Source organism: Onychostoma macrolepis, chromosome 11 (assembly GCF_012432095.1).
Source record: "Onychostoma macrolepis isolate SWU-2019 chromosome 11, ASM1243209v1, whole genome shotgun sequence".
Classification (NCBI taxonomy): Eukaryota; Metazoa; Chordata; class Actinopteri; order Cypriniformes; family Cyprinidae; genus Onychostoma; species Onychostoma macrolepis.
Window position 1 is genome coordinate 10,334,811 of NC_081165.1, and position 27,358 is coordinate 10,362,168.

The window sequence follows — 27,358 nt, forward strand, 5'->3', positions numbered from 1 at the left end:
TAGACATGTTTCAAAGGTCATAGATGTTTTTCAAAGAACTTGCTCATGAGTCATGTCTATTAGACACATAAAAAAAGAAATACCAGGTTCCTATTACTTCTTTCTTTGCACTGAGCAATTTACTTACACAAACCTGTTTACATTTTTGCACGACAGGGGAGCTCACTTCTTCTGAACATGCAAAATGTACATTTATTTTTTATTAATAGATTTGTTTGCCCCTCTGTGCCCACATACTGTATTTTGATGCAGCTAAATTCTCAATAAAACTGTTTTCATTGATACATTTTACCGTTTCTGTTGTCAGACAACGGAATGAATATGAAATAGTGACTGAAACGCGACCCATTGAGACTAGGCTACATAACCAGCTCTCCTTTCCAGGATGTTAATCTGCACAAAAATCCTGATAATCGAGCCGTCATCTGATGAAATCAAATACACATAAGATAATGACAATAGCTGTGCTGTGATTTCGGCTATACTTGCATGTAAAATTAGAGAAGCAACATAATACTGAAAGCACTGCTCCTCTCCGCCGCTTGCTGAACAATGCAGATGCACAGAGAGAGAAAGATGTGTGTGCGCGCTAGGACAGTAAGACCTCGCACTTGCGCGGCACTACCAGTGAGTCTCAAAAACTAAATAAGGTTTGGGAAAACCCTAAAGATTTGTTGCTAGGCGCTTTTTTGAGGGGGGGTGGCTAAAGGGGTCTGCAAAGTCACTAAGTTGACAACACTGTGCATCTCCATTTCTCCAACTACGGGCTAGGCCACGGGTCAAACAGAAAATGCGCGTTGCGTTAATAAAGTGCTGTTAAAATGAATTTGCGTTAACGCGTTATTAACCTAATATATATATATATATATTTGACAGGCTTGACTGACAGGGGAACTGACCAATCGTAACTCAAAATCCGCCATTTTGTCCAACAATCAAATCAGGCAGGAGTGTAGATTAACTTCGGTGGACTTAAAATTGTGCGTATTGATATCTTTCTGGAGTTTAAATATAATACGTTCTGATGCTCATTCATGTTTATTTCATTCATGTGCTTTAAGTAAATATGAAAAGACGATTGGTTCATGTGCCGCTTGAACTGAAGCGCTACAGTGATCTGTCACGACACATTAAAGAGCCACAAGATGGTATTTATTGTTTGAATTTCTTACAAAATGACAAAATTTGAAAGCTGAGACTTTGTTTCATACCTGAAGTAACCTGCTCTGTCTTGTCTGTTGGCATATTGTCAGTTTCCTCTTTGCTTTGCGATGCAGTTTTCACTGCGTGAGAACATGATATGTGGCGTGAGACTGGCATGGCTTGTCGGAAATAGCAACAGTAACTAAGTAGGGTGGGTTTTTGTGAAGGGTCAATTAGAACATGACTCCATATATGGAGAAAGGGCGAGACTTGGGATGGGCGGAGTCCTATATTCACTTTATGGATGCAGTTATTATTTTTTGTAACTCTGTTGTTCTTAATGTGTTTTATACCGTATTATTATTATTTTACTTTTTTCTTAATCTTAAATTTGTATGCAGCTATTTCATACATGGACAGTTCAAAGTATCCACATCTGTCAAGCTCCAAAAATGACACAAAGACACATTCCATATAACATTTTCCAAACCATATAATGATAATTTTACTTTCCGCAGAAGCTCTAAAATCTCATTCATAATTATGTTCCGATTCAGAAATAGTGCCCTGATATGCCACACCAGACTTTTTTGTGGGCGTTTTTGCCTTTATTTGATAGGACAGTAGTTAGATAGGAAGCAAAGTTGGAGAGAGAGGGGGGATGAGGGAAAGGTTCACAAGCCGGGACTCAAACACGGGACGTCCAAAGTGCAACGGCGTTACATGTCGACACGCTGCCCACGAGGCTATCGGCGCTGACTGCCACACCAAATTTGACATTCAAATTGGTCATTGGTCATTCATTCTGGCCATTGTTTCTCTATTGGTTTTCACTCCAGACAAAGGTATTGTACATTATGTGGTTATATGGAGATGTGCACGAAAAAGGGCTCTGTAGAAGAAAACAGCAGAGAAGTGGGAAATGAAAGGTAGAGTAGAGTAGAAATGGAGAGAAAATACCAGAGCAGATTGGCACAGGTGACCCAAACATGTTGTCTGTGTGTGTCTTTCTGTAATTACCCATTGTCCAATAGATACTGAGTGTGTTTATCTGCTGTGTGTTTGAATGACAAGTGCAGACATGTCTCCTTCTGTCTCTTTCTCTCTCTCTCGCTCTCTCTCTCACACATACACACACACACACACACACACAATCTGCTGTGTCTCTGCTGCTGAAATTGGACTCTGACTACTGCCCTGTCCTTCAATATGATTGACAAACATTTTTAGAGACATCATCACCAACTAATGCACAGGCTCAAAGTTTGAGCTGATGACCATCACTCAAACCCTTGCTGTCGAAATAAAGTACATTTTCACTGCAGATTTTCAGCAAAGAATCACTCAATATCCGAACAGCTGGTTTAATTCACAAATTGCTGAACTGTAGGCATCAAACGGGCACAGATTATTTCTTAGGCCTTTTTAAATATTTACTGTGATTAAATGAAAGGTTATGAATTATTGTGTTCGAGTTGAATCCTTCAAGAATGTTTGGAGTTAATAATTGTAAGAATAATGATCGCCTGTGACACGTCTGGCTATGAGAAATCTGCTCATTATCTTTCTTCATAACCCAGAAGATCATGCAAGCGAGAACATTTACTCACAAACGTAATTTCTTGAACAGCCATTAAGTCATTATATTTCAGTAGTTGCTATTAGTTTTGTTAAATGGATTCATGCTGAAAAAATGAAAAGTACTATGATGCAGATAATGGGTAATTGAAAGCCGTTTGTGCATGTGTGTTCTTGTATGTGTGCAAATGCTATACAGAAGATTAATGATCTTACAGTACTGTGTCAGTACCATGATACAGTGACATATCAGATGTCAATAACTGACCAGTTGGATTCATTTCTTGATCTAGATATGTCCGATCTAGAAATGCCAATTTGTATGCAGAGCCATTGGCATTATATTGATACAATACCAATGTATTATACTGTAACTAATTATTTATTGATGGCAAATGAGGCATACATAAAGTTGCTTAAAAGATAAATGCACTTAAAACTATTAAACAAAGTACATGAAATAACCAGATATCAACTGATTTATCAATATACACCACCGTTCTTTTAATGTAACTTATTCTTCTGATGCAAAGCTTTGAATTTTCAGCAGTCTTCAGTGTCTCATGATCCTTCAGAAATCATTCTAATATGCTGATTTACTGCTCAAGAAACATTTTTAATTGAAATTAAATACAGTTGGTTCTGCTTAATATATTTGTGGAATCCAGGATACAGTTTTTCAGGGTTTTTTGATGAATAGCAAGTATAAAAGAACAGCTTTTTTGAAGAATTATGAATTACTTTACTGTCAGTTTTGATCACTTTAATGCATCCATTATTAATTTCTTTCATGAACAAATCTTGCTAACCACATACTGTCAAGGTGCACACAGCAGGGAGGAACAAGGAGATGAGGATAACTCAAATAACAGTCCTTAATGAATCCAAACAAGGCAGGGCAAGACAAGGCAAGGTTGAAACAGACAGGAACACCGGGGAATAAAGAGTAGACCAGACGAAATCTAACTAAACAGGCATGAACTAAATACACATGACAATTACTGATAATTAGACACACCTGAACTGAATAAACTAATAAATCACACAGAACAAGGACAGGAACATGGCCAAATATGGAAACAAAAGGCGGGAACACATGACACACACGACAGAGGACTGACACATACGTGATTTTGAACTGTAGTGTATATTAGTCTAGCATTAGTATTTACTGTATATTGTACCATGTCAGCTTTTCGGTACGTGTTTGCACATGGCTGTTTTTCTCGTGGGGGTGAACTGTTGGTGAAGGGAGTTTGCCCGGTGTGTGTATGGTCAATAATGAGACACACGCTGTCACGATGTCAGTGGATGTTACATGAGCACTGATGTGGTATTGACAGGCATCAGTTATCACACCTGACCCAATTTGACAGCCATCTCATCTTAACCTAAGAGAGGTGTGTTTGTGTCTATCACACTCATACACACATTCACCTTGACCAGAAAGAGATGTTTGTTTGACTGTCCATGAGAAATAGGAATAAGATATATTAGAAAATGTTTTTTACCCGTAGTCCGAACTAAGCGTTAGTCAATACATGTACATAATATTTTGTTAGCACCACCCTCATTGATCCAATGTCATGTTCACCATAACTTTTACTAAGCATAAAATACAGAACTGGACAATTTTGTACCCTTAAGTCACAGTGACAAATGTCTGAAAGCCATTGCTTTAGATGCAAGTGGCATCTGCAAACAAATCATGCTAAACGTATTCTTAAACAAACCTTACTTTTCCTTTCTTGCAGCTTGAGGCATCAATATCCTTCAGTGTTAAGTATTTACTTTATTGCTCTTTTGTTTATTACTTCACTCCACCTCTGGCACAATTTTGCATAAATGTTATACTGTTTTATCAGCATCGATTACAATCATGGGCCTCTAAGTTTTGGTAGAAGGCTGTTTAGCACACATTTGTCTGTGTCCTCTCTTAGCTGTAAAGGGAAACCCTCCCAGAGTAACCAGTGTCATATCGTGTCTGTCGAGCTGTCAGATGTTACAGTTTTGTATGATATGATTTGTCGGTCAGTTATATTAAATCCGGGCGTGTCAGCTTTCATGTCTCAACATGTCAGTTCCAAATATCGCAAGAGTAGACAGACACTAGACAGGCTAATATACTCTGCATCAAACCCCTCGTACGGTTATAATCCATTCATGAAGTCAGATGTTCTGACCGGACGTCAGTTGCGACTTTTGATCCTATTAGTGAATCCTATTTATCTGGTGCCGCATGTCACATCTCTGTCATAGATTATGATGCAATTGTGCTAGCTCTGTCAGATAGGTAGTTAGCGCTGTTGATGTGGACTCATTTCCTGTTCCAGTGGTCAAATGAGCTGTTATATTACTACTTGTGCTACTATTTCTAGTATTCTAGTATCTAGTATTAGAAGTATTAGTTTTATACATATTAAGTATAAAAGGTTAAGTATTACAAGTGTTTTTTGTAAAACTTGCTACAGCTAATTTGTTCTAAGTGATTTGTAGCGCATTGATTGGTGGATGATATGGAGTTCTAGGTGGTTTCTAACTAAAAAGGGCACACCCAAAACTCTGGATGTTCCATTCTGTAGTGGTCACCCCTATAACCTATTCCCTTCAAAGACTTTACCTTTGAATGTAAGAGTTTCCATGGTTTGAAAGGCATGTCTATCATTAATACTTACCCCTTGCTAGTACCTTGAAAGATATCCTTTATGCTGTTTGGAACACAGTATCTATGGTACTCTGGTCTCTAGGTATGATTGTAGGCCAAGAGTGTCCAATCCTGCCCCTGAAGGTCCAACTTCCTGGAGAGTTTAGCTCCAACTCTAAGCAGCTAATCAAGGTCTTCGAGGCTACTCAAAATTTCCAGGCAGGTTTATTGGAGAAGCTTGGATGAACACTCTGAAAGGTGGCCCTCCAGGAAGCTTAACAAGCTAATCAAGGTCTTCAGGGTAACTTCAAGGCAGGTTTATTGGTGAAGGTTGTAACTAAAAGAACGGGCACCTTGATCTTACACCTTCAGTGTAACACAAGTCACGCATGAAAGTCAAATGCTTGGGGTTAGGATTTGTTCACATCCTAGTCAGCAGCTTCTACTATTGCAAGCAACTTGCTGATAAGTCTTGTCTTCTAGTTCACTTTCTTTTCTTCTCCTCCCCATCCTCTTCATCTTTTTTCACATTGACATTCTTCATTATGTGAAATTAATGAGTAATCTTTTGATCTAATTACATAGTCAGTAAATGGTTCATTGTCTTTCCCAGGTGCAGGAGTGGTTGTGTCTGAACTGTCAAATGCAGAGGGCATTGGGGATGGATATGGATACACCACGGTCGAAAAGCCAACAGCAGATCCACTCACCGTCCCAGCCCAGCAAACCTCCTCCTCAGACTGTATCCCAACCCACACAGCCCCCACAGACCCAGCCCCAGCCCCAACCCCAATCCAAACCCCAACCCCAACCCCAACCCCAACCCCAACCCCAATCCAAACCCCAACCCCAACTCCAACCCCAACCCCAACCCCAACCCCAACACCAACACCAACCCCAACCCCAACCTCAGTCCCAGCCTCCCCCAGAAGCTAAGAAGCAGACCGTCCCTCAAGCTGCCCCTCAAAGCAAACCCCCAGCTCCAGGTGCTGTTCCTCTTCCAGGCATGGCCAAAGCCCCATCCCAGCCTGACCTATCCCGCTCGGGCCTCGGATTCCAGTCTCAAGCACCGCGACAAGACCAGACTCGCAGCGCCGGAAGTTCCCCATCCCGTCAACCTCCTCCGCCAGAACAGCCCTTCGGAAAACTCTTCGGTTTCGGCGCTTCTCTCTTGAACCAGGCTAGCAGTTTGATGTCTGTGGATCCAGTGCAAACTGCACCACCGACCCAACCACCTTCCTCCCCCAAGCCCCCGCAGAAACAGCCGGGACCTCCTGGACCTGGTCCGGGTCCTGCAGCAGGTGCTAAACCCGCAGCCCAGCCAGGTCCACCACGGCAGGAAGTTTCATCAAAGCCCAAAGTGTTCTGTCCACTGTGTAAGACTGAGCTAAACACTGGAGATCCAGCCAAGACCCCGAACTACAACCTCTGCACCGAGTGCCACACCCAAGTCTGCAACATGTGCGGATTCAACCCCACACCTCACCTGACCGAGGTAAGACAAGACTTTATTTTTAAACTGGATGATTGTGCATTTTTGGAAAGTCTGAACTTTTTAAGTGCTTGGTATCAAATCTTTGATGGCATTGTTGCAGCAGCTCAAAGTCACATTGTTTTCTTTAGAATTATTCTTTGACAGGTTTTCATCTGAGACTAGTTGCCTTTCAGTATCATTAAAGGATTAGTTCACTTCCAAAAAAACAAAAAAACAGTCGCCAAGTAATTTTTGGAGTTTTTTGAGGGAAACATTCAAGGATTTTCCCCCATATAGTCAATGGTGGCCAACAGGTTGAAATTGCAGCTTCAAAGGGGAGTCGAGGAATAAGGATCTTATATAGCGAAACAGTCAGTCATTTTCTAAAAAAATGTATATTTATACTGTATACTTTTTAACCACAAATGATTGTCTTGCACTAGCTCTGCGATGCACATGAGTGACTTCACGCATTACGTAATTACGTTGGAAAGGTCACGTGTACCGACCCAGTGTTTACAAAGTGAACATGCAAGGAAATGCAAAAACCTGAGGTCAAATACGTGAGGTCAAGCTAGTGCAAGACGAGAATTTGTGGTAAAAAAAGTAAATATTTTTATTTTTATTTTAGAAACTGAGTGATTGTTTCGCTATGTAAAACCCTTATTCCTCGGCTGGGATCGTGTAGAGCCCTCTGAAGCAGCATTGAAACTGCAATTTGGACCTTCAACCCACTGGCCACCACTGAAGTCCACTATATGGAAAAAAAATCCTGGAATGTTTTCCTCAAAAACCTGAATTGCTTTTTGACTGAAGAAAGAAAGACATCAACATCTTGGATGACATGGGAGTGAGTAAATTTTCAGGAAATTTTTATTCTGTAAGTGAATTAATCCTTTAAGTCCAACAACACACTCCTACTATGACCAACCAAGCTAATTCTCACGTTAGGTTCAATTTCATTGGGTATGTATATATATATATATTTTGTCATGTTCAATGGATCTGGAAAAGTGTATAGGTTAGCATTGTTGTGGTGTTATTGTTGTCAGTCTAGTCTTTAGTTCCTGCTGCTGTACTAGGTTTTTTTTTGTACGAATCGATTTACAGATACAATGTTGGCCAAGGGTTAGTTTAGGAAATGATATGGAGGCATATTATGATACAGTTCTCAGTTATCAAAATCATTGATTACATAATATGATATTGTACATAATATCATATTAAGATGGTAGTATGCTACGTAAAGGGGGCAGATTATCTGTAACATTGTATGTTGATTGCATTACAAATAAGGTCTATCTATATATGATATTTTAAAAATAGTTTTCAGACACAGTAGTTTGCAAGGTATCAGTGTGGCTCAATTATTAGAACTATTTCCTAATATTTCGTTAAAATGTCACTAAGACATTATATTCAAACTGATATTCTCAACCACAATGTTTTTGTTAATGAGAACCTCTTAGATACTTTGACCTGTTCACTTAAAGGTGTTATGTCAGTTCAGAAGAGTCTCTTCACAGAAATGTGTTCTTGGGAAAAGTTAGCTTTTGTGTCACAAAATATAGTTAGATTCAGAAACAAGAAGCTTCCAAAGGACAGTTGAAGTGAGTCGATAGACTTGTTTGCTTTTTATTTTCTGCAAGCCTTCTGGGTCAAATAGGGATCAATAGATTATCACACATGACATTTTGCATTTGAAAGCAAGGGGAGATTGTGGTCACAGTCTGTGATTATTCATATTTCAAGGGTTTCAGATCGCATTATATGCAAAGTATTTTTTTTTATCCTAAATAATTTATAAGCTTATATTTTTGACTTGTGTTTTTCCTGATAGTTGTGCAAGTCTGAAAAATGAAAGCAGATACTTGGGTGTGTTTTCCAATCGCTTATTGATATCTTTATATGGATATACGTCATATTGAGAGAGTCTTTCCAGACCCTCATCTGTTTTATAAGCTTTCAGTCTGTGACCTTCGTCTAAGTATTTCCAGAAACTCTTTCACATTTGTATCACCTGTCCTGATATCTTTGAAGTTGTCCAGCACCATTGAGCTAAAATCCATCAAATGGCTCACTGCCCCTCAGGTCAACAGAACGTTAGCGGACAGACGGTTTCATTTCCTTCCAATAAAGTAACGATCCTCATGCAAATTAGTCTCATTGATCGCTAAGTTGACCCTGCCCTGTTAGCTGTGCTGGAAAGTTCTGTCATGACAGAAAGAGAAGCTGGGAGAGTTTTTCACCAAGACAGCACAGGGATAAATATGCAAATCAGGCCTAATTGAATGATGGCAGTAATAACAAGCTTTCAGGGAAGTATTGCATTGTTTTATGAGCTCACTCAGTCTTTACATAGACACAGCTGTCACGAAGAGAGCGTGAAGTCATCGTTACTGGAAAATCTTAAGAGAATATCATCTGTTGTCTTTCTTATGATTATAAGTGGTTAAATTTAACATGAAAGGGCATGTGCAACCTATTTTACTAAACAAAAACATTTTATTCTAGCTTCTTGCATTCTTTTTTTTTTAAACACTTGAATGTGGGTAAGTTTCATAAATAAAAAAGAAATAAACAACATTTTGAACAAAAAGCTGAAAAAAGAATATGAATTGGATTCAGAATGATAATCAAAATGTAGACGGAGTCAATCAACACCCCAAAGCTTGGCAGTCATTATTACCTCTTCATTGGTGACATTTTATTCCATAACGTTACACAGTTTTGATGCTGTTTTATGTCAGATGATCATGTTAGATTACACGTGGAAGCATCTGTTGTTTCAGTTTCTTCTGCACTTGTGTTTTTTTGGAAATTCTGTAAAGAAGATGTGTACTAGTGCCCCCTACCATATAACAATGAAAACATAGATTCTATGAGCACATATACTGTATTTAGACTTTTTCAAAATATAAGTCAAGTATACTTAAATGTCATTTTAAATATATTTCTGAGAAGTACATAAAGCTCATTTCTGAGAAGTACATAAAAAGTAGACTAAAAGTATACTTTCCTATTTTTTTTTTTGTTTAAAAGAAGTATACTAATAGCACATTTGCATAAACTTCTTTTTCGTAAGGGTTAGCTTGGCCAGGCTTGTGTTTAGGTGGTCTAGTTGATCAGCCAGCTTGCTTCCCAGCTTACACATGCCATAATCTCATTAAAAACCATCAAAACAGACCAGGATGGTCTGCAAAAAAGAATTTCATTACTTATTTTTGTCATGTTTTCAAGTACAAATATCTAAACTCCTAAATAAAGATGCATTTACTTCAGAAATGAAGAAATTAAGTCTCTGTAGCAAAATTAAGTGGGTTTATGCTTAAAACATTTAAAAAAATCTCTCTCAGTTTGGTATGAAAAATCATTTTCTCACCCCGTTGCTAGATATTTGTTCTTGTTTTAAGCCTAAATTTTACTCACTCAGTTTTGACATTTTTCAGAATATGATACTTAAACTTTAAGTCATTTTGCTTCTCAAGTAAGTGTATCTTGATATTTGTACTGAAATATAAGACCAAAGTATGTTGCAGTGCAGCCGGCCACTTTTGGCTGGCTTAAGATGTTTTTGCAACATGGAATCTAGATTGATGTTTCGACATGTTTAAAGCGAACACCTACATAGTGAGCTGCCTACACAGACAGCATTTTAAAGCACAATTCTATTCTGATGCGAAGGCTGTGCCAAACAGTAGGCACACTGCAAAAATCATTGTTGTAATCAATATTTTCGTCTAGTTCTTCAATAAAAACATCTAAACATTCTTAAAACAAGATCAATTGACTTGAGTAGCAAAATTGCATTAGACAAGACTTTTTTACTGGGAAAAAAGGACAAAAATACCCCATTTTTAAGATTAGTTAAGAAAGACCCCATTTTCACCTAATGTTTGTGTATTCTATGTAATTTATGAGCAAATAATTTGGCTGAGCAAGACTTCATTTCTTAGATTTGTTTATAATGAAACTTCTTTCTGCTGGTTATGAATCTTTTTATATAGCAGTAACTCTGGCTGTGTTAAGTGTTGAGTTGAACAAACACCGATTCTTGAAACTTCTCTCCAAAGGCGTGATGAAGCCTCTAGAGGCCCTCGTCATATTTGCCACATATTTATTTATATCAGCCAACGAAAACTAGGTCTGAATAATATGGGAACAGCATGTGGCCTAGATGGCAGGAACACAATTAGGGTGACAGACACTTGCAGTAAATGCAACACAACAAATATACCCTAAATAAAACACTGTAATTGGCATAACTTATTTTGAAGCGTAATAAACAGACATATTTAAATGCCAGAAATAATATCAGCTACACTTTTATCACCTTTGTTGTGATTCAGTACTATTGTACTGCCAAAAATGAATGTTTACTTCAATAGAGAATGCAAAATTCTGAGTGAGACAGTGAGTCACCTTGCTGAATTAAACATGTAAAATGATGATCTCATGTGGCAAAATTGTAGCATACTACTGTTTAAAACATTTTGTTGCATATTGCATGCTTTCACACACTTTCTACAGTGTAAACTTTAGTAAGAAGTACACTAGCATTGCATTGATTACTCAGATGAGTCATTGAATCACTTTTTTATTAGTTTTGAAAGAATCTATTTGGTAAAATGACTCTTATGGGCACTCCACATCAGATAAATATTATAATCCTCTTTTATCCGTAAGTGGCAATTGGCTGATTTTGTTTGCGCTCTGGTGGGTTTGAGCTCAGATTGAGTTTGCAGTTTCACAGGCCTCTTCAGAGCAAAACAGCTGCATGGGGAAAAGGTGGTGTGTATTTTTAAATCACAGACCTAGATATTCATAATGCATAATTTATCCTCACTCCGTAGCCCCTACTGCTTCATATTAATGTGGTTGAGATGCCGTTTTAAGATGTGTGACTGTGCATGTATGCATGTTTGTTTGGATGTGCTATTATGTGGAGAGATGTCGTGCTTATTCTGTGAATCATTGTTCTGTGAGTGCTTTTTTTGCTGCGTTCTGTATTCTGTCAGAAATAAAAGGATGATTCTTAAAAACTTGTCATGAACATGTCTGAGTCATATTACACGTCAATAAGTATATGAACAAGTATGGATATGTTATAACGTTGTGTTTTCTTTGTATTGCAGTGTTATTTTCCTGACAATTAAGCTTGTTATTTCTTATTATTTCAATTTTATTAAGATATTTATATAAAAACTGATTTAAATAATTAAATACATGATAAATATATTATTATTATTTAATATAACATTAAATAATAATATACATTTAAAAAATTATTGTTTAAAGTAAATGTTTTAAAGATGTAAATGTCACAGTGAAAAATTCTTAATTTTGGAATGTAAATTCCATATTCACAGTCATGTAAATTCACAAATGGAAAGGCTGTTTTTACAGTGTGTAAGAAAGGTAAAAATGTGCATAGATGTAATGTCAAAATCTAAAATTATTAAAACAACTAAAACAGTTTCTGGAATAATTTACAATGTATATCTTTCTTTAGAATAAATAATATAACTGATAATTATGTATCTTTTCTTTTTTTCTCATTATGTGGTACATTATGGTCTTGTACATGCTATTTGTTAAAATTCCTTTATCATTTGAATTTCTTTCTTTTATTTATTTATTTTTTTTGAGGTGAAATGTTTTTGTGACCCACAAGCTTTGAAAAATGTGCATAATTTTTCCTTTCTGTATTTCTTAGAAAAAGATTGGTACAGTTAGCCTGCCTCTCCCTGATTTGATAGCCTGTGTCAGTGTAATTTATTTTTATGTGTATTTGTGTGTGTGTGTGTGTGTGTGTGTGTGAGAGAGAGATCGTTTCTCATCAGCGTTTGCTTGTGATAGCCATGTTTTGCTTCACTTGTTCTCTGAAATGCGCATTCCAGACCTCTCCTTCAAACATGACGCAAACATTTACGCATTATTACCAATTCCAGCCTTTACTGCTTTACTTCAGGAATTTTGTGGTCCGAAACATCAAGTGGTTTTTCAAAGCGCTCTGCGGATGCCGTCTGTGCCGGCAGTATGAGATCACTCGATTATTCTGAGAAACCTGCTCTGAGATGCATGAGTCAGGCTGCGCTGTGAACTGGAGGATTTTAGCTGCTCATAAATTCGTACGACACTGATATGAACTGCTGCATATACTGTAGATATATGTGCAGTCCAGATGCTGCACTGCAACAATGCTTATCATAACTCTAGAAAAGACACTGCAGAGAAGGATTGTGTCTCCACTTCCAGTTTAAAGAGGATGTGCTGGTGGGTGTTGTAGTAGTAGTAGTAGTAGTAATGATAAAAATGAATCCGGGAGCTCCCATCATGGCTAGTGGCTGTGATTCACCGGCCTGCTGTGAGCTTGAGTTCTTACTAATGATAAAGGGGGGAGGAAAGTGAAGTTCATGTCTTTTGGGGAGGATGTTAGGATTTATTTCACACTGTGCTCATTGCTTGAAGTGGAAACAGTCAACAAAAATGTGTTCGAAGAAGGTTTTGCTAAAACATTATATCTGAATGTTCTCTGAGCATTCAAAACGTCCAGTTTTTTGCATGTTTTAAGAAAAAAAAATTTCTTGGTAAATGAACGTTAAGGGAAAATTAAATTTTATTATTTTCAAACATTATGGAAACATTACGTTTGAAAGTTTTCTAAACAAGTAGTAACATTTAAATGCATTTTTTAATGCAGTAAAATAGTGTTTGGAGAGTCCGCGCTCTTTTTGTATAAGAAAACATTGAGTTGTAGCTATCATTGTTGTGTGACTGTTCTTACTCATATATCTGATTACACCCATTATAAAGACCCTCATCCTCTAGCTGTATGTGTGTGTGTGTGTGCTTGTCAATGTTTGAGTGAACTACTGAGTTAAAAAAAAAAAAGGTATGGCCTATCAATAATTTAGAAAGGGAGAGCACATTATAAATAGTGCATGATATGAGAGGCAGGGAGAAACTTTGAAACCATGTGTCAAACAAGGTCTGCGAGAAAGTGTGTGTGTGTGTGTGTTTGCTTGCATTGGGGGATATGATGTTTCGCCTATGTCAGGGATTTTCATTTAAAACACATGGCCAGTGTTATCAGATTAGATGTGTTGCTTTTTTAAGCATGTCACATTAGTGGAATGTATATTATATTTACGCCAATATGGTGTACAATCAAGGTGACATTGTCCGCAGAAGATGCTTTTTATGTAATAAATATAGTTTGTCTTCCTTAAAAATTCAGCACATGCAGCTGTTCAGCAAAATAGATTTGTATGTTTTCCCAGTAGCTTCAAGTGAGATGTTAATGTGTGCAAATAAGAGCTTGCAGTCCTGAAAGTGTTTTACTGATAGACAGCAGGAAGAAGAAGGATTTAGTCTCACATTGAACAAACCAACAAAGAATTGCACTTGACCTTGGTTGAGAATAATATGTATCTGTAATATGTTCAAACTGAATTCATAGAATGACACATGCAGTCAGAAAGATAGATTTCAGATATTAATAAGTGTAAGTAGTAATTTAGCAGATGCTTTTATCTAAAGCTACTTATGATAGTCTTACTACGCTGACAATCCCTCGGTTTAGTGCTATGTTTAAGCGCACAATGGTAACACCTAATGGATCAACGTTTGTGGGTTGTTTTTAACCATTAGGTTGAAGATATGGACATTTGTGTTCAGTTATTCACCGAACCACTAGTCCCGTCCCAAATCTGTCTGACTGCTAGAAAGTATGCTAAAAGTTATGTTCCTCCTCAGTATTTTTTTTTCTTGTTCTCCAGTACAAATATCTAAACATTCTTAAATCAAGATACATTTACTTGAGATGAAAAATGACAAAAAGAGAAATTAAGTCAGTTTATGCTTAAAAAAGAACAACCAATGGGAAAAGAAAAATTTATTAGAAGGGAATACAAGATCATATATTTTTCATTCGTTTTTAACATGAACTAAAAATTTCCTTCAAAAATAAATTGATCTTGCTTTAAAAATGTTTAAATTATGATGTCCAAATCAGGTTTTTTGTGCCCTCCGATCCGATACCGAGTCCCAATCCGATATTTGTATATTCCTAAATGAATGTATGTTTCGTGCACACTTCAAGTACATTAAAGTTATTAAAATCAATTCAGAGTATACTGTACAGAGTTGTGCAGCGAGTAAAATAAATATATGTATGATGTATGTTTATGTATGTTAGATATACACTATCGATATATATGCACACACTATATACAGGCATTGGCAGATGTAAACATGTTACAATGGTAGACATTGTAAACAGACTTTGTGGTCACAATTATGAATATAGGACTACTTCTTGTAATTTATATGTACAATAAGCAGAATTATTGCAACATAAATTGGAGATAAGGTTAGAAAGCATGAAGCTCATGGTGTCAGACAGCCAGTCTGTTAGTCAAGATCAAATCAAGACGCAACTCATAGCAACGCGTCATATCAACAACGTCTCAGAATCCTTGAGATCAGCTCGGGACACCCCTAGTTTGAAAACTTGAAAATCAAGACAAAAATTCTGAACAAGTAAATCATTTTTTTGCAGTGTATCATGTGAGAAAGTATTTTAACATCAAAAAGTGACACGTTTGACCTTTAAATAAAGTGTAGATCAATAAAAATCCCCAAACACCTTCTACTTCTCTGATCTGCAGTGGTCCCGCAGTAAACCTCCTTCAGAAGAGCTTAGCCGGTGTGAAACTCTGACAGACAGCTCGTCATGTGCAGCGCATATTAATGAGTTTGGGTGAATTTAATCCTAATCCAAAGCAACTGGACGTGTTGTACTGAGTGGCGGAATCCCCATCATTTAAACCCCGCAATGCTGTGACATCATTAGATGTGCAGTCATAATCTCTCGCATAATATCCGCCAGAGATTTCACACCATTTCGCACCTCATGAAGTCGACTCCCACTGGGAATCGTGACTCTCGTGATGCCCGGATATTTTGAGCATAACATTCTCAAGAAGGATGTCTGTTTGCTGTGCTTCTCTCGTTTTGCAGTATCATGGCTAGGCACACAAAATGGCTGGTCTTCTAATCTGAAATGCTTCTGATCACTCCAGTATATCTGAAGATGAACGGTATCTAACAGCTGGTGAAAACAGAGTGTTATTGTAGTGCTCAAGTCAGCAAAATACACTTGCCACTGGATAATTTGCTAAACAAAAGGCATTTTGAGAAAGCTATATTGATGTTTTAATGTTTTCTAGATGTCTATGGAAACCTCTTTTGTGCTGTAAAGTTGCAATTTCGTGGATTTTCCTAGCTCTTTTCACTGGCTTTTTTCTCATTACAGTTGTAATTGAGTTTTTCATGACTATTTTCCACCCTCTCATGTGACCCTTATTAAACAGGCTGTTTTTGCTGCTTTATCTTAAAGACTTAATGGAGGGCTCAACGCTAAGGATAGGTACAGAACTTCAGGTACAGAAATTAATAATCAAATGTAAAATAAAAGTGCATATTCTTCACCGTATAAAATAAATATAAAATAAATCCTTGTTAAAGCTACAAAAGTTCTACAGTTAGTAAGTGTTTTTCTCGTATTTTTTATTTTATTTTTTACTGGACAGCAGCTGGTAAATTAGGTACGGTCACCTTAAAGGGTTAGTTCAAACAAAAACAGTGGATCAATTTTATTAAGCTACAAGAAAAACCCAAAATAACGACTTTATTCAACAGTTCTTCTCTTCCATGTCTGTGTTCAACAGATTTTTTCAGTAGATGTTGTTTTTGACCCCAAAGATGGTTTAGGATGTGTTCACACTTGTAGTTCGGTTCTCTTGATTCGTTTTGTCCGGACCAAAAAAGAAAACGATATATTCGTTCACACTGGCATTTTTGATAGTGAATTTTGTTTTGGATACATACACTGCTTGTTCTGCATTGTCGAATCATGTCACATTGCATCGCATCTTGTCAATATATCCTGTTTTTGATTCGTTTAGAAGTATTTGGTCCATGTTGTGTTCATTTGAACTTCATTTGAACTGCACCAGAGCGGACCGAGACCCATCTTTTCAGTGGGTCAACGTTAAGGCATGCACACGGGGCGCGGCAAGTGGTGGAATTGCAGCGTGTAGTGAATATGTTTTGTTCAGTTGCAGGCAGTGCTTCAGAAATGTGCTGCGGCGCGGATGGTGTAAACATAAGCATTGACTAGAGTGGCCGCGATATCAGCTCTGGTGGCCACGTCAGAGCTATAACACGCCGCAGACGAGTGCACTGTAAAAAGGGGTAACAGAATACATGATGGCGGCGCTTGAAATCAGACCAGCACCATCTGCGTTAAAAGCTAGCGTATGGAAGCACTTTGGCTTCTATGAAGTTGACTCTGGACAAGAGCCCCACTATAGCCTATGCAAGTTGTGTCAAGCCAAATTAAAATATTTTGGAAACACAACAAATATGAGAAACCATATTACAGAATATGCTTAAGTCTGTATTAATTATTACAAGTATGCTGCTACAGTCACATGTTTCATTTGCTATGAGGCGCCACGTAGGATTTAAATCAAACCTTGCTTATCAATACATACATAAAACACGTGCATATACACCTATAAATTACTCGCATATACATGTATACTATTGGATGTTCAAAATATATATATAAAATACATGTGCACACTAATATGAAATCCATACCAATACATATTATGTTAGTAATGAATGCATATACACTTGTGAATAACTTGCACTTGTGAATAATTTATAGGTGTATATGCATGTGTTTTATGTATGTATTGATAAGCGAGGTTTGATTTAAATCCTACGTGGCGCCTCATAATTTGCCTTGTTGACTTGCCAAATCACTTTCATTTGTTTTATTAATAAAATATCCTGGAAGTAAATTCATTATGGGTCATTCCAGATACTTTGCTTTAATAGTCAGACAGTGATAAAAAAGAATCTGTATTAAAACAAAAGGTGCATCAGTAATCGTTTTATAATCGCATCGCAGCCCTCTGAATCATAATCTAATTGAATCGTGAGGTGCCTAGAGATTCCCACCCCTAATAAATACATGAAAGTGTAAATATGAAATCTTCATGGTTAAGTTAGGACATCACAACCAGGAGTGATCACCAACATTTGCATATCAATGCATATTCAGTATTCAGCAACTTGGTGGGGATGTTATTATGCATTTCATATTCAAAGAGTTTAGCCAATCAAAACAGACATAATTTACATATAAAGGTCTTGAATAGGCTGTTCTTTCTAATTTAATTTAATTCCAGTGCTCCATGTGAACTTGAAGAAAAATCTGCCATTCCAACTTTTATGTAGAGCTGTAGTCTCGCGCTCTCTCTGTTTTACATATTCTGTCCTCTTTACGTAATTTCTAGCTCTTAACCAGTTTTCAGAAAACATTCTCTTCATTTACCCTGCAGGATGGCCCGTTGTTAACATCTATATGGACATATGAGGGAGCATTTTGTGTGTGTGCATTGGCCTATGCCTGTGAATTGCTCCTCAGGTCATAGATGTATGCGTACACACACACACACACACAAATAAAGCCCATGTGCAAACATCAGCATCACTTTCACAGTGTCACAAAAATATTGCTGTTCAGTTTGATGCATTATTTTATTGCGCTGTAAGCAAAAGGTATTAGTGTTATTTTAATGTGCTGCAAGTGTGATGCATGACAGTTTATAGCTGCTAATTCATTGCCTTTAGTCCCTCAAAACTGGCCTTTGGCACAATACAGCAGACTTGGGACAATGGATGCGTGTGCATGTTTGAGCGTACTGTGCCATACTGGTCTGTGGCATCCATGCAAGCCACGACACGCTCATTTGGCACGGATCAGTTGTTGCATTGCAGGAGAGCCAACTCGGACCAGATGGCCCCTGTGCGAGCGTACGCCAGGCAAAATATCACAAGGTACAACACCAGGCACACTTAATACATAATACAAATATATTCGCAGACCTGCACATATTTATATACACCGGTTTGTAGCCTGAGAGATTTGTGTCCGTTTTCTGATTCCCTTTTGTAAGCAAAAGGATGAAAGCATGCAGTGTGATTGGATCGGCCCTTGGGGCCTGAAAACTTGATAAGTGACCTCAGGGAATTCAAAAGGATTAGCTGAGCACAACACAAGAGAACAGAATTGAATAGAATGATGATTTGTAGTGTTACTGCTCACATTGGTTTGGCTTGTTGACTGGATGGCAGCTTGATAACTCTCTGTTCTTTATTTGTCTTTTCAGTCTGTGGAAGAATTATGAATAAACAAACAATAACATTTTTACAGTGCTTGTAAGGCAGGAATTTAATGAAATTCATCTTATTATTCTTCTTCGGAATTAGTTTGTAATTGATTGCTTTGTTTTCTCAGGCTTTTCTATATACAGTATTTTTGGTCTTTATAAGCTTTAGATAGTTTTACATTTGAGAGTCTTCCTCTGTCTTGCATTGTTAAGGCACATTGACACCAAGAGGATAACTATAACAATAACGATAAAAATATTGATTTAAAAATTGTTCCAAATTTAAAATAATAGCACAATCCATGCCACAACTATAACTATATCGACACAGAGGAATTATATTATTGGAATTTCTCTCAAATAATTTTTTACAGCTGGTGAACGATAAAAATATTGACCAATTAGAATCCATCCTGCTTTAAAGAGCATGAGCATTTAAAGTGGCAGACGATAAAACCGAAGGTTATCATGTATTGGTGTGGATGCTAATATAGTAAGTGTTGTAGTTATCTTTATAGTTATCATTTTTGGTGTGAACAGGCCTTTAGAGTGCATGTTTAAATCTAACCGACTGTGATGAAGTAATTATAATATTTGCACACTTGGTTGCAAATGGTTATCTTTCTTGCATATATTTGCCCGTTACATTATGATTGGTGATTTTTTTTTTTTCATCCATGCTAGCCTGTTTTCTGCAGAACTTGACAGAAAGCTGCTCAGATTATTAAATATTAGCCAGCATTAACAATATAGTACTGTATGCCACATTTGAGACTTTTTTCCATGTTTGAATTGATTTTTACTCAAAAGTAAAGTGCAAAGAAAGTCTGCAGATTCTGTCTAGACCTGCTTATCACTGTCAGTCTCATTCTATCCATTTTTTCTTCTCCATCTCTACATTTTCTAACTCTCATTTTGCTTTAGACTTGTTTTTCATTCAGTTACATTATAATAGTTAGGTAATGTGTCATTTTTTTTAATTAACGTTAGAATACTGTACTTTCTTCTGTCCCAGCTCAGTATGCAGAGATAAGTAATTCATTTGTAGGATGATTTCACAAGAACTACTAATCAGTTAAGCATTATATATGAGGTGCTACCCAATCTGGAATTAATATGTCAAGTGTGGCTGTTGGATTTGACATGGATCCATTTGCAAAGTTTAATTATATGTAATCATAATCAAAATTTATACAGGCATATGGTTCTAATAGCAAATCCGTTAAATAAGTGCAACGGATTAGATGTATTAATCAAAATAATAAACAGATGACTGTTAAAGGCCAAAAGATGGAAATGCGTAAACCCTCGTAATGAGTGATCAGAATTTTTTAGTGACACTAACAAGATGTTGTATCTGACAGGTGGGCGATTGCATAATGAGAACGAGGTGCAAGCGGAAACCATGGAAACTTCTCAATAAGACTGGGGCGACAGTGACCGATTAGGTGTTGAGTTTCTGAATAGCAGGAAAATAATACACAAATGTGATATTTACATGCTTTTGGACATTGTTTTGTATTCTAACACTCAAGTTTGGCATCTTGTGATTATTTTAGCCAATTAACCTACAGATTCCTCTCCGTCTCTGTCAAAATGGTTTTTCATTTTCCATTTTTGTGCTGCACTCTTTTTACTTGTAGAGACTATTTCCTTCTGCCCCAGTGTCTGGCTCGCTCTCTGTCATTCTCTTTCTGCTGGGAGGCTGCTTGTTTGTTGACACATTGATTGAATTGGTAACGACTCTTGGCAGAGTGGGTTGAGATGATGTTTCGGCACTGCACTGGCCCTGCACCTGTGTGGCTGCCCTGCCAGTGCCACTCATGGCCTGCTGTGTGTGTGTGTGTGGGTTGGTATTTGTGGTTTACGGGGACACAAATTTGTATAATGACATGTGTACGACAGAGGTATTACAATTTGAAGGTGGTTTATGAGGACACTGCTTATGTCCCCGTAATTCAAAAGGCTTAAAAAACATACTACATGGTGTTTTTTTTGAAAATCTAAAAATGCACAAAGTTTCCTGTAAGGGGTAGGTTTAGGTGTAGGGTTGGTGTAGGGCAATAGCACATACAGTTTGTACAGTATAAAAACCATTACGCCTATGGAGAGTCCCCGTTAACCACAAATACCAACGTGTGTGTGTGTGTTTGTGTTGGCTCCAGGGTCCAAAATTAGCTTTTTGCCAGAGCTGCCAATGGTTAGATGAATGGAGAATTTATTCAGGTCATAAATATTTCTTTATACACAGTTTTTTTATCTGTATGAAATTGGAGTAGTTGTGTTGTCTTTTGTCTATTATTTTAATTTTTTATTTGTTTATTGTTTTTTTTTTTGAATTATCACCAAGGCAGCATTTATTTGAATAAAAACGCTATTACAACAGTAGTTATTAAATATTATTACAATAACTGCTTTCTATTTGAATATATTTTATAATTTAATTATAATTTTATTTTGATCAATGTAATGCATCCTCCTGATGCAAGCGTTAATTTCTTTGATAAATAAAATATAAATGAAAAATACTTGTTCATCTAATGAATGAATAAAAGAATGAATGAAAAATATTTTTCATTGAGGTAAATTTTGTTTTATTTCACACATTACATCAGAGAGTCTACGAATCTGTTTAAACCATTTAATGTTGAAGATCCTTATAATATTACTTACCAAATCCAGTTTTACTCACATTAGTGCTTGGTTAGTGTTCATTTTGAAACCTGATTGTCTGCCATGTGGAAGAGAATGTGTGTGTGTGTGTGTTTTTAGTCATGCATTTATTAACTAGTTTAAATAGCTTGATTTAGAACAGCAAACAATCTGTAAAAACAGGGAATCTATTAGAAGCAGCATTGGCTTATTGTATCTTCATGTTGCATCACTGTTGCAGCAGGGAAGTCATGCTAACACATTTCAGCAAGCTTCCGTTTGCTCTGTTGTATGTATTCCTATTGAGGAAGCATGCAAGGTGGGTTAGTGCTAAGACGGCTTCTGATCCTCTGAGATCCTGGTTTATCCTCACAATGATTCTGTAAGATCCATAGCAGCGATGCTTTCCCCCGTTATGCCCACAGAACGACATATACACACACAAACAGATGAATGTTGTTGTGATGATGCCTTTAGCTGGATATCAAGGGCTATGCTTTTTGTATAAGACACAGTGAAACAAATACACATACATAAGTGTGACCGTAATTGTGCTAGTCAACATACAACAACATAAATCCTGGCATTCTTGGCCTAATTGTGCATGATTCATCTATACATATTATTTTAAAGAAAAAAATGGTTGTCTTGGTAATTCTCTTGGTAATTGTTAATCTCTTTTTAATTTTAAATATACTTTCTTTTTGGCTTATGAAACCAATATTCAAGGTTTGACATTCAAGGGTTGGCATGAGCCAACCTCTTGGTTCCAATCTGGTATGTAACACCCACTTTTCACAATCCAATCAACTTACTGATAGATAAAATTTTGCCCCACCCTACATTTTTTCTTCTTCTAATTGAATAGGGTCCCACTGAGTCCTTAGGGTTCTATTGAATTTTTCCTAAAATCTGTTTTTTTATTTATTTATTTTTTTTCATGTTATAATTTGTCTAGATTTCATTTTCTGGGTTCCATTCTTTTCTTTTCATTTTTTCTTTTAAGTTAAATTTTAGTAGTCAAAAAACATGTCTTAATTAGACATGGCTAATTAATTTAAATCATGAAGCTTGTACAATTTAACAACCATTTACTAAAAGGGCCCTATAAAGTAAAAATTTAAATATTTTCCCAATTTTTTTTCCATTATAACTTTTCTATATTCTGTTTCAGATGTTTATTAAGCATATTTAATCAATTAAATTAATAAAACATTAACAACTTAATAGTTTGGACAATAATACAGTCATATGAAATGTTTTATTGTTACAGAAACTTTGTGTTGTCTGTTTTTTCTGAATAATAAAAAAAAAATCCTTAAAAAATAAAGTTTTAATAGTTTTATTATTATTATTGGTTTGAGAAGTAGGCTACATTGTACTGTATTATAGCAATATATTTCTGTCACAATTTCTTCAAGTTAAACCAAACTTTAATATCGATGGGTTGTCGTGAAGACCTTTGAGTTTCTTTGTGAATGTGATGATAGTTTTTAGCTAATGGTGAAATGAAGTGAAGTGACTCTCAGAGCAGCTCTAGAGATGAAGTTCATGTGTTCATGTCCTCATATAGCAGTGGTTCTCAAACTTTTTTGGTTATGCTCACCTCTATACATTCACAGAAATCTTTTGCGGGTTAATATTCACATAAGCTAGTCAGTATCGAAATTTGATTAATTGTACAGCCCTACATGTGATTTATTCATCCAAAATTGACCAAATTCCATGACATTCTGCAATATGCTGTACATTCCATTTTTATAACTGGATTCTGTGATTCCGTCTATGTTTTCTGCCTTACGGAAATGCTGTTTCACCCCATCGTCTGTACCGTCAAATGGCTGTTTTTTCTGTGTAACCTCACATACAGTTATACGTCTCTATATCCGCCTGTTCAGCCACTGTGGCGACTCAATTATTGTGAGCATTTCAGGCCTGCTGTCAGAAGTGCTGTGCTTTTGTGGGCCGGGTAGAGTAACGGCCTGTCTAAAAGGTTGTTTATAGGGTAGCAGCCACAGCTTCACAAAATGTGATTCAGTGAGGCCGTCTGAAAACAGAAAGCAATGAAGTAAATATACACCAGAGATAACGGGAAAAATAACTTTGTACAGTGAAAAATAGATGTTGAGGTCACCGTGAAATCAAGTCTTGAATTTAATCGCTGCAAAACCAGGGGTTCTTGAAGCCAAGGAGCGCAAACTGAGTGATTGTGTCTGCTCAAGCCTTGCTGCCGACTGCAAATTTGTGAATGCGCTTTTGGCAAGAAAGATCCCCACCTCCCCTTTGTGATTAAAGAGCTTGATTTTGCAAGGCAGGACGATAAAATATTGATAGGGAGGTTCAGCTTAGCTCGTCCCTAAATCGTTAACTTTTAACGAGTTTATCACAGCTTTCGATATGAGATCCTTGATCAAGTCACCCAGTTTCTCCCAAATGGAGGCAGGATATGTCACTTCGGATTACCGTCTTCCCTTTTGTTCTTTCTGCTGAGTTATTCTGGGAATTATGTGGCGCTGGTGTGGAAGTAAGGAGTCCTGGAAGTTTAGGAATCCCAGTCTGAGTGTTTTAATTAAAGCCGGGTGCATGCTGAATTATTTTCATTTTATTTCCCATGTCCATTACGACTGTTGCTTGTCTGATTGTAGAATATAATCTGGTGAGATCTTGAGTAAAAGCCAAGGTAGACTGGGCAACATCTAATTAACATGATATTAATCTTGCATAATGTTCCATTTGTCCATACAATATGCACATTTTGTAAAGAAATTAATAGTTTTATTCAGCAAAGATGCATTAAATTGATGACAATAAAGACATTTACATTGTTACAGAAATTTACAGAAGTACTGTTCTTTTGAACTTTCTTTCCACAAAACATCCTAAAAATGGATCATATTAAGTAGAACAACAGTTTTAATAAGAAATGTTTCTTGAGCAGCAAATCAGCATATTAGAATGATTTCTGAAGGATCATGTGACGCTGAAGACTGAAGAAATGATGCTGAATATTCAGCTTTGCCATCACAGGAATGAATTACATTTTTAAAGCTATTAAAATAGAAAACAGTTTTTTGAAACTGTAATAATATTTCACAATATTACTGTTTTTAGTGTATTTTTGATCAAATACATGCAGCCTTGGTGTATTTTAGAATTTTTAATTCATCAACAACGAATAACCAATCACTGATTATTACTTACTCACATTTATTTAGTTATTTTTATTGTATTATTTATCAATTTATTAACATTTAATGTATTATCAACAAGCATGAATTAACAGTGGACAGTTTAGCATTAACCTTATTGTATGGTGTAACCAAATTGTTTAAGAAATTGTGTCTCACATGGCAAAAATCACACTGTGTACAACTGGCTTTAGCTAAGAGCCAAGATGGCACAGGAATTATTCAAATTCCCTTTCTTTTTGAGTGCTGTTAGCATGTTATGCTAAACCAACAAACATGGCCTCTGAGGCTTTCCTGTGAGTTCTGTATCCCTGAATGTTGGCAAAGGTCAAAAACCATTTGTTTCCGGACTAGATTGCTGTTGTGTTATGTAGACAGCTCTATTCATCAGACTAATGCTCCTGAGGGGGTCGATGGCTGTCTCAGACTGGATATGTTTTACACAGATGAATCTGACCGCAGCATTTCCTGCTTCCTGTGTGCGATAGAGCTGATTGGCTGGGCCGCATTGAGTTGATTGATTGATTGGTCTCCGCTCACAGGTGCTGGAAAAGACGTGACTGACTCATTGGAAGGGAGACAGTTTCATAATTAAATGATGACATTGTTTCTCTTTTATAGCCTTAATCATCAAGGCCAGGCCACTTAAGTCTTTTAAAGTCACCTAATGATGGAGACTTCATAATCTTGCCAAGTTCATTTTTCTTTGTTGAATCTAAACTCCTAGATTCCTTTACACTGTGATTGAGCCACAAAAGTGTATATTTTAGGGCCAACATAACTTTTTTTTTTTCTCAATCGTATTATTCTACAGTGAATATTGTTGAGTTCACTATTAGTTTAATTTTGTAACCATTGTCTTGTTTTAGGAGTAATCAAAGATTAGAAGGTCCCACTTTATATTAGGTGTCTTTAACTACTATTTACTTATTTCAGAAAATGTTAACTGTTAGGTATACTTATGAAGTTTATATTGAATTGCAAAATGCTTGTTTATATATTGTTTGATCTTAAATAGAAGCTTTAAGATCAAAAGTTTTCTGCCAAATGAAAAGCTTGTTTGAAAATTGTATGAAAATGAATCGACAGACATAAATATTCATATTGTCATTTTACAGTTGGACTATAAAATTATTATAATTACATTTTTTTTCTTAAATAATATATATTTTTAATTTATTTTACAGTGAAATGTTTCAATAGTAATTTTTTTTTTTTTAAGTCACTTCAAATCTCACTTTAAATCACAATCCAATTAATCCTTGTATACTTTATTCCATGTCACATCCAAAAGACTGCAATACGTGCTTTACCACCTACACCACTGGAGCTAACATTTGACAGCTGTCGATTTTTAGTGTTGACTAGCGCAATCACACGTTGGTGGGTGGAGTTAGTGTAAATAGCCTCTGCCAACAAGGCAGGCTATTAGCACTTGGTGTAAATAGACACCACGAAATGTAAATGTACTAGTGGGTCAATTCCATAAGGGAAGACTAGTTGGTCTCTGAAAATTTGTCATCCGTTTAGAGTTATTCAGAGTTAGACCAGAATGTGTCTGAATATACAATAACTGTATATTGTAGGTAAAAAAACGACAATTCAAAAGTCAGTTATAGCTAGTACAGATAGTACAGGGCCGGTTCTAGACATTAGGAGGCCCTAGGCAAAATTCATATTGGCGTTTCAAGTTTTTAATACTCTAATCAACATGGGCATGGACAAATATGGATGCTTTATGCAAATGTATGTTTATTATTATTGAAACCATAGTCAACATAGAGAATGAAGAGTAGACATGTTTCAAAGGTCATAGATGTTTTTCAAAGAATTTGTTCATGTCTATTAGACCAGAGGTCTTCAACCCTGTTCCTGGGGACCCACTATCCTGAAGAGTTTAGCTACAACGCTAATCAAACACACCTGACGCGGCCAATCAAGCTCCTAGAGACTGCTTGAAAATTGCAGGTGTGCTGAAGCCGGTTGGAAATAAACTTTCCAGGAGAGTGGGTCCCCAGGAACAGGGTTGAAGACCTCTGTATTAGACACATGAAAAAAGAAATACCAGGTTCCCATTACTTCTCTTTCTTTGCACTGAGCAATTTACTTACACAAATCTGTTTACATTTTTGCAGGACAGGGCAGCTCACTTCTTCTGAAAATGCAAAATGTACATTTATTATTTATTATTAGATTTGTTTGCCTCTCTGTGCCCACATACTGTATTTTGATGCAGCTAAATTCTCAATAAAACTATTTTCATTGGTATATTTTACTGTTTCTGTTGTCAGACAACGGAATGAATATGAAATAGTGACTGAAACGCGACCCATTGAGACTAGGCTACATAACCAGCTCTCCTTTCCAAGATGTTAATCTGCACAAAAATCCTGATAATCGAGCCGTCATCTGATGAAATCAAATACAC

At 36.6% G+C, this 27,358-nt stretch overlaps 1 protein-coding gene across 1 annotated transcript in view; it reads left to right on the plus strand.

Moving 5' to 3' along the window:
• The window catches only part of bsnb (bassoon (presynaptic cytomatrix protein) b), a 98,604-nt gene that overhangs the window by 30,273 nt on the left and 40,973 nt on the right, over positions 1-27,358 (plus strand). The window contains 1 exon segment of the mRNA XM_058791672.1: positions 5,979-6,860. Within this exon segment, the coding sequence (XP_058647655.1) occupies positions 5,979-6,860 (882 nt within the window).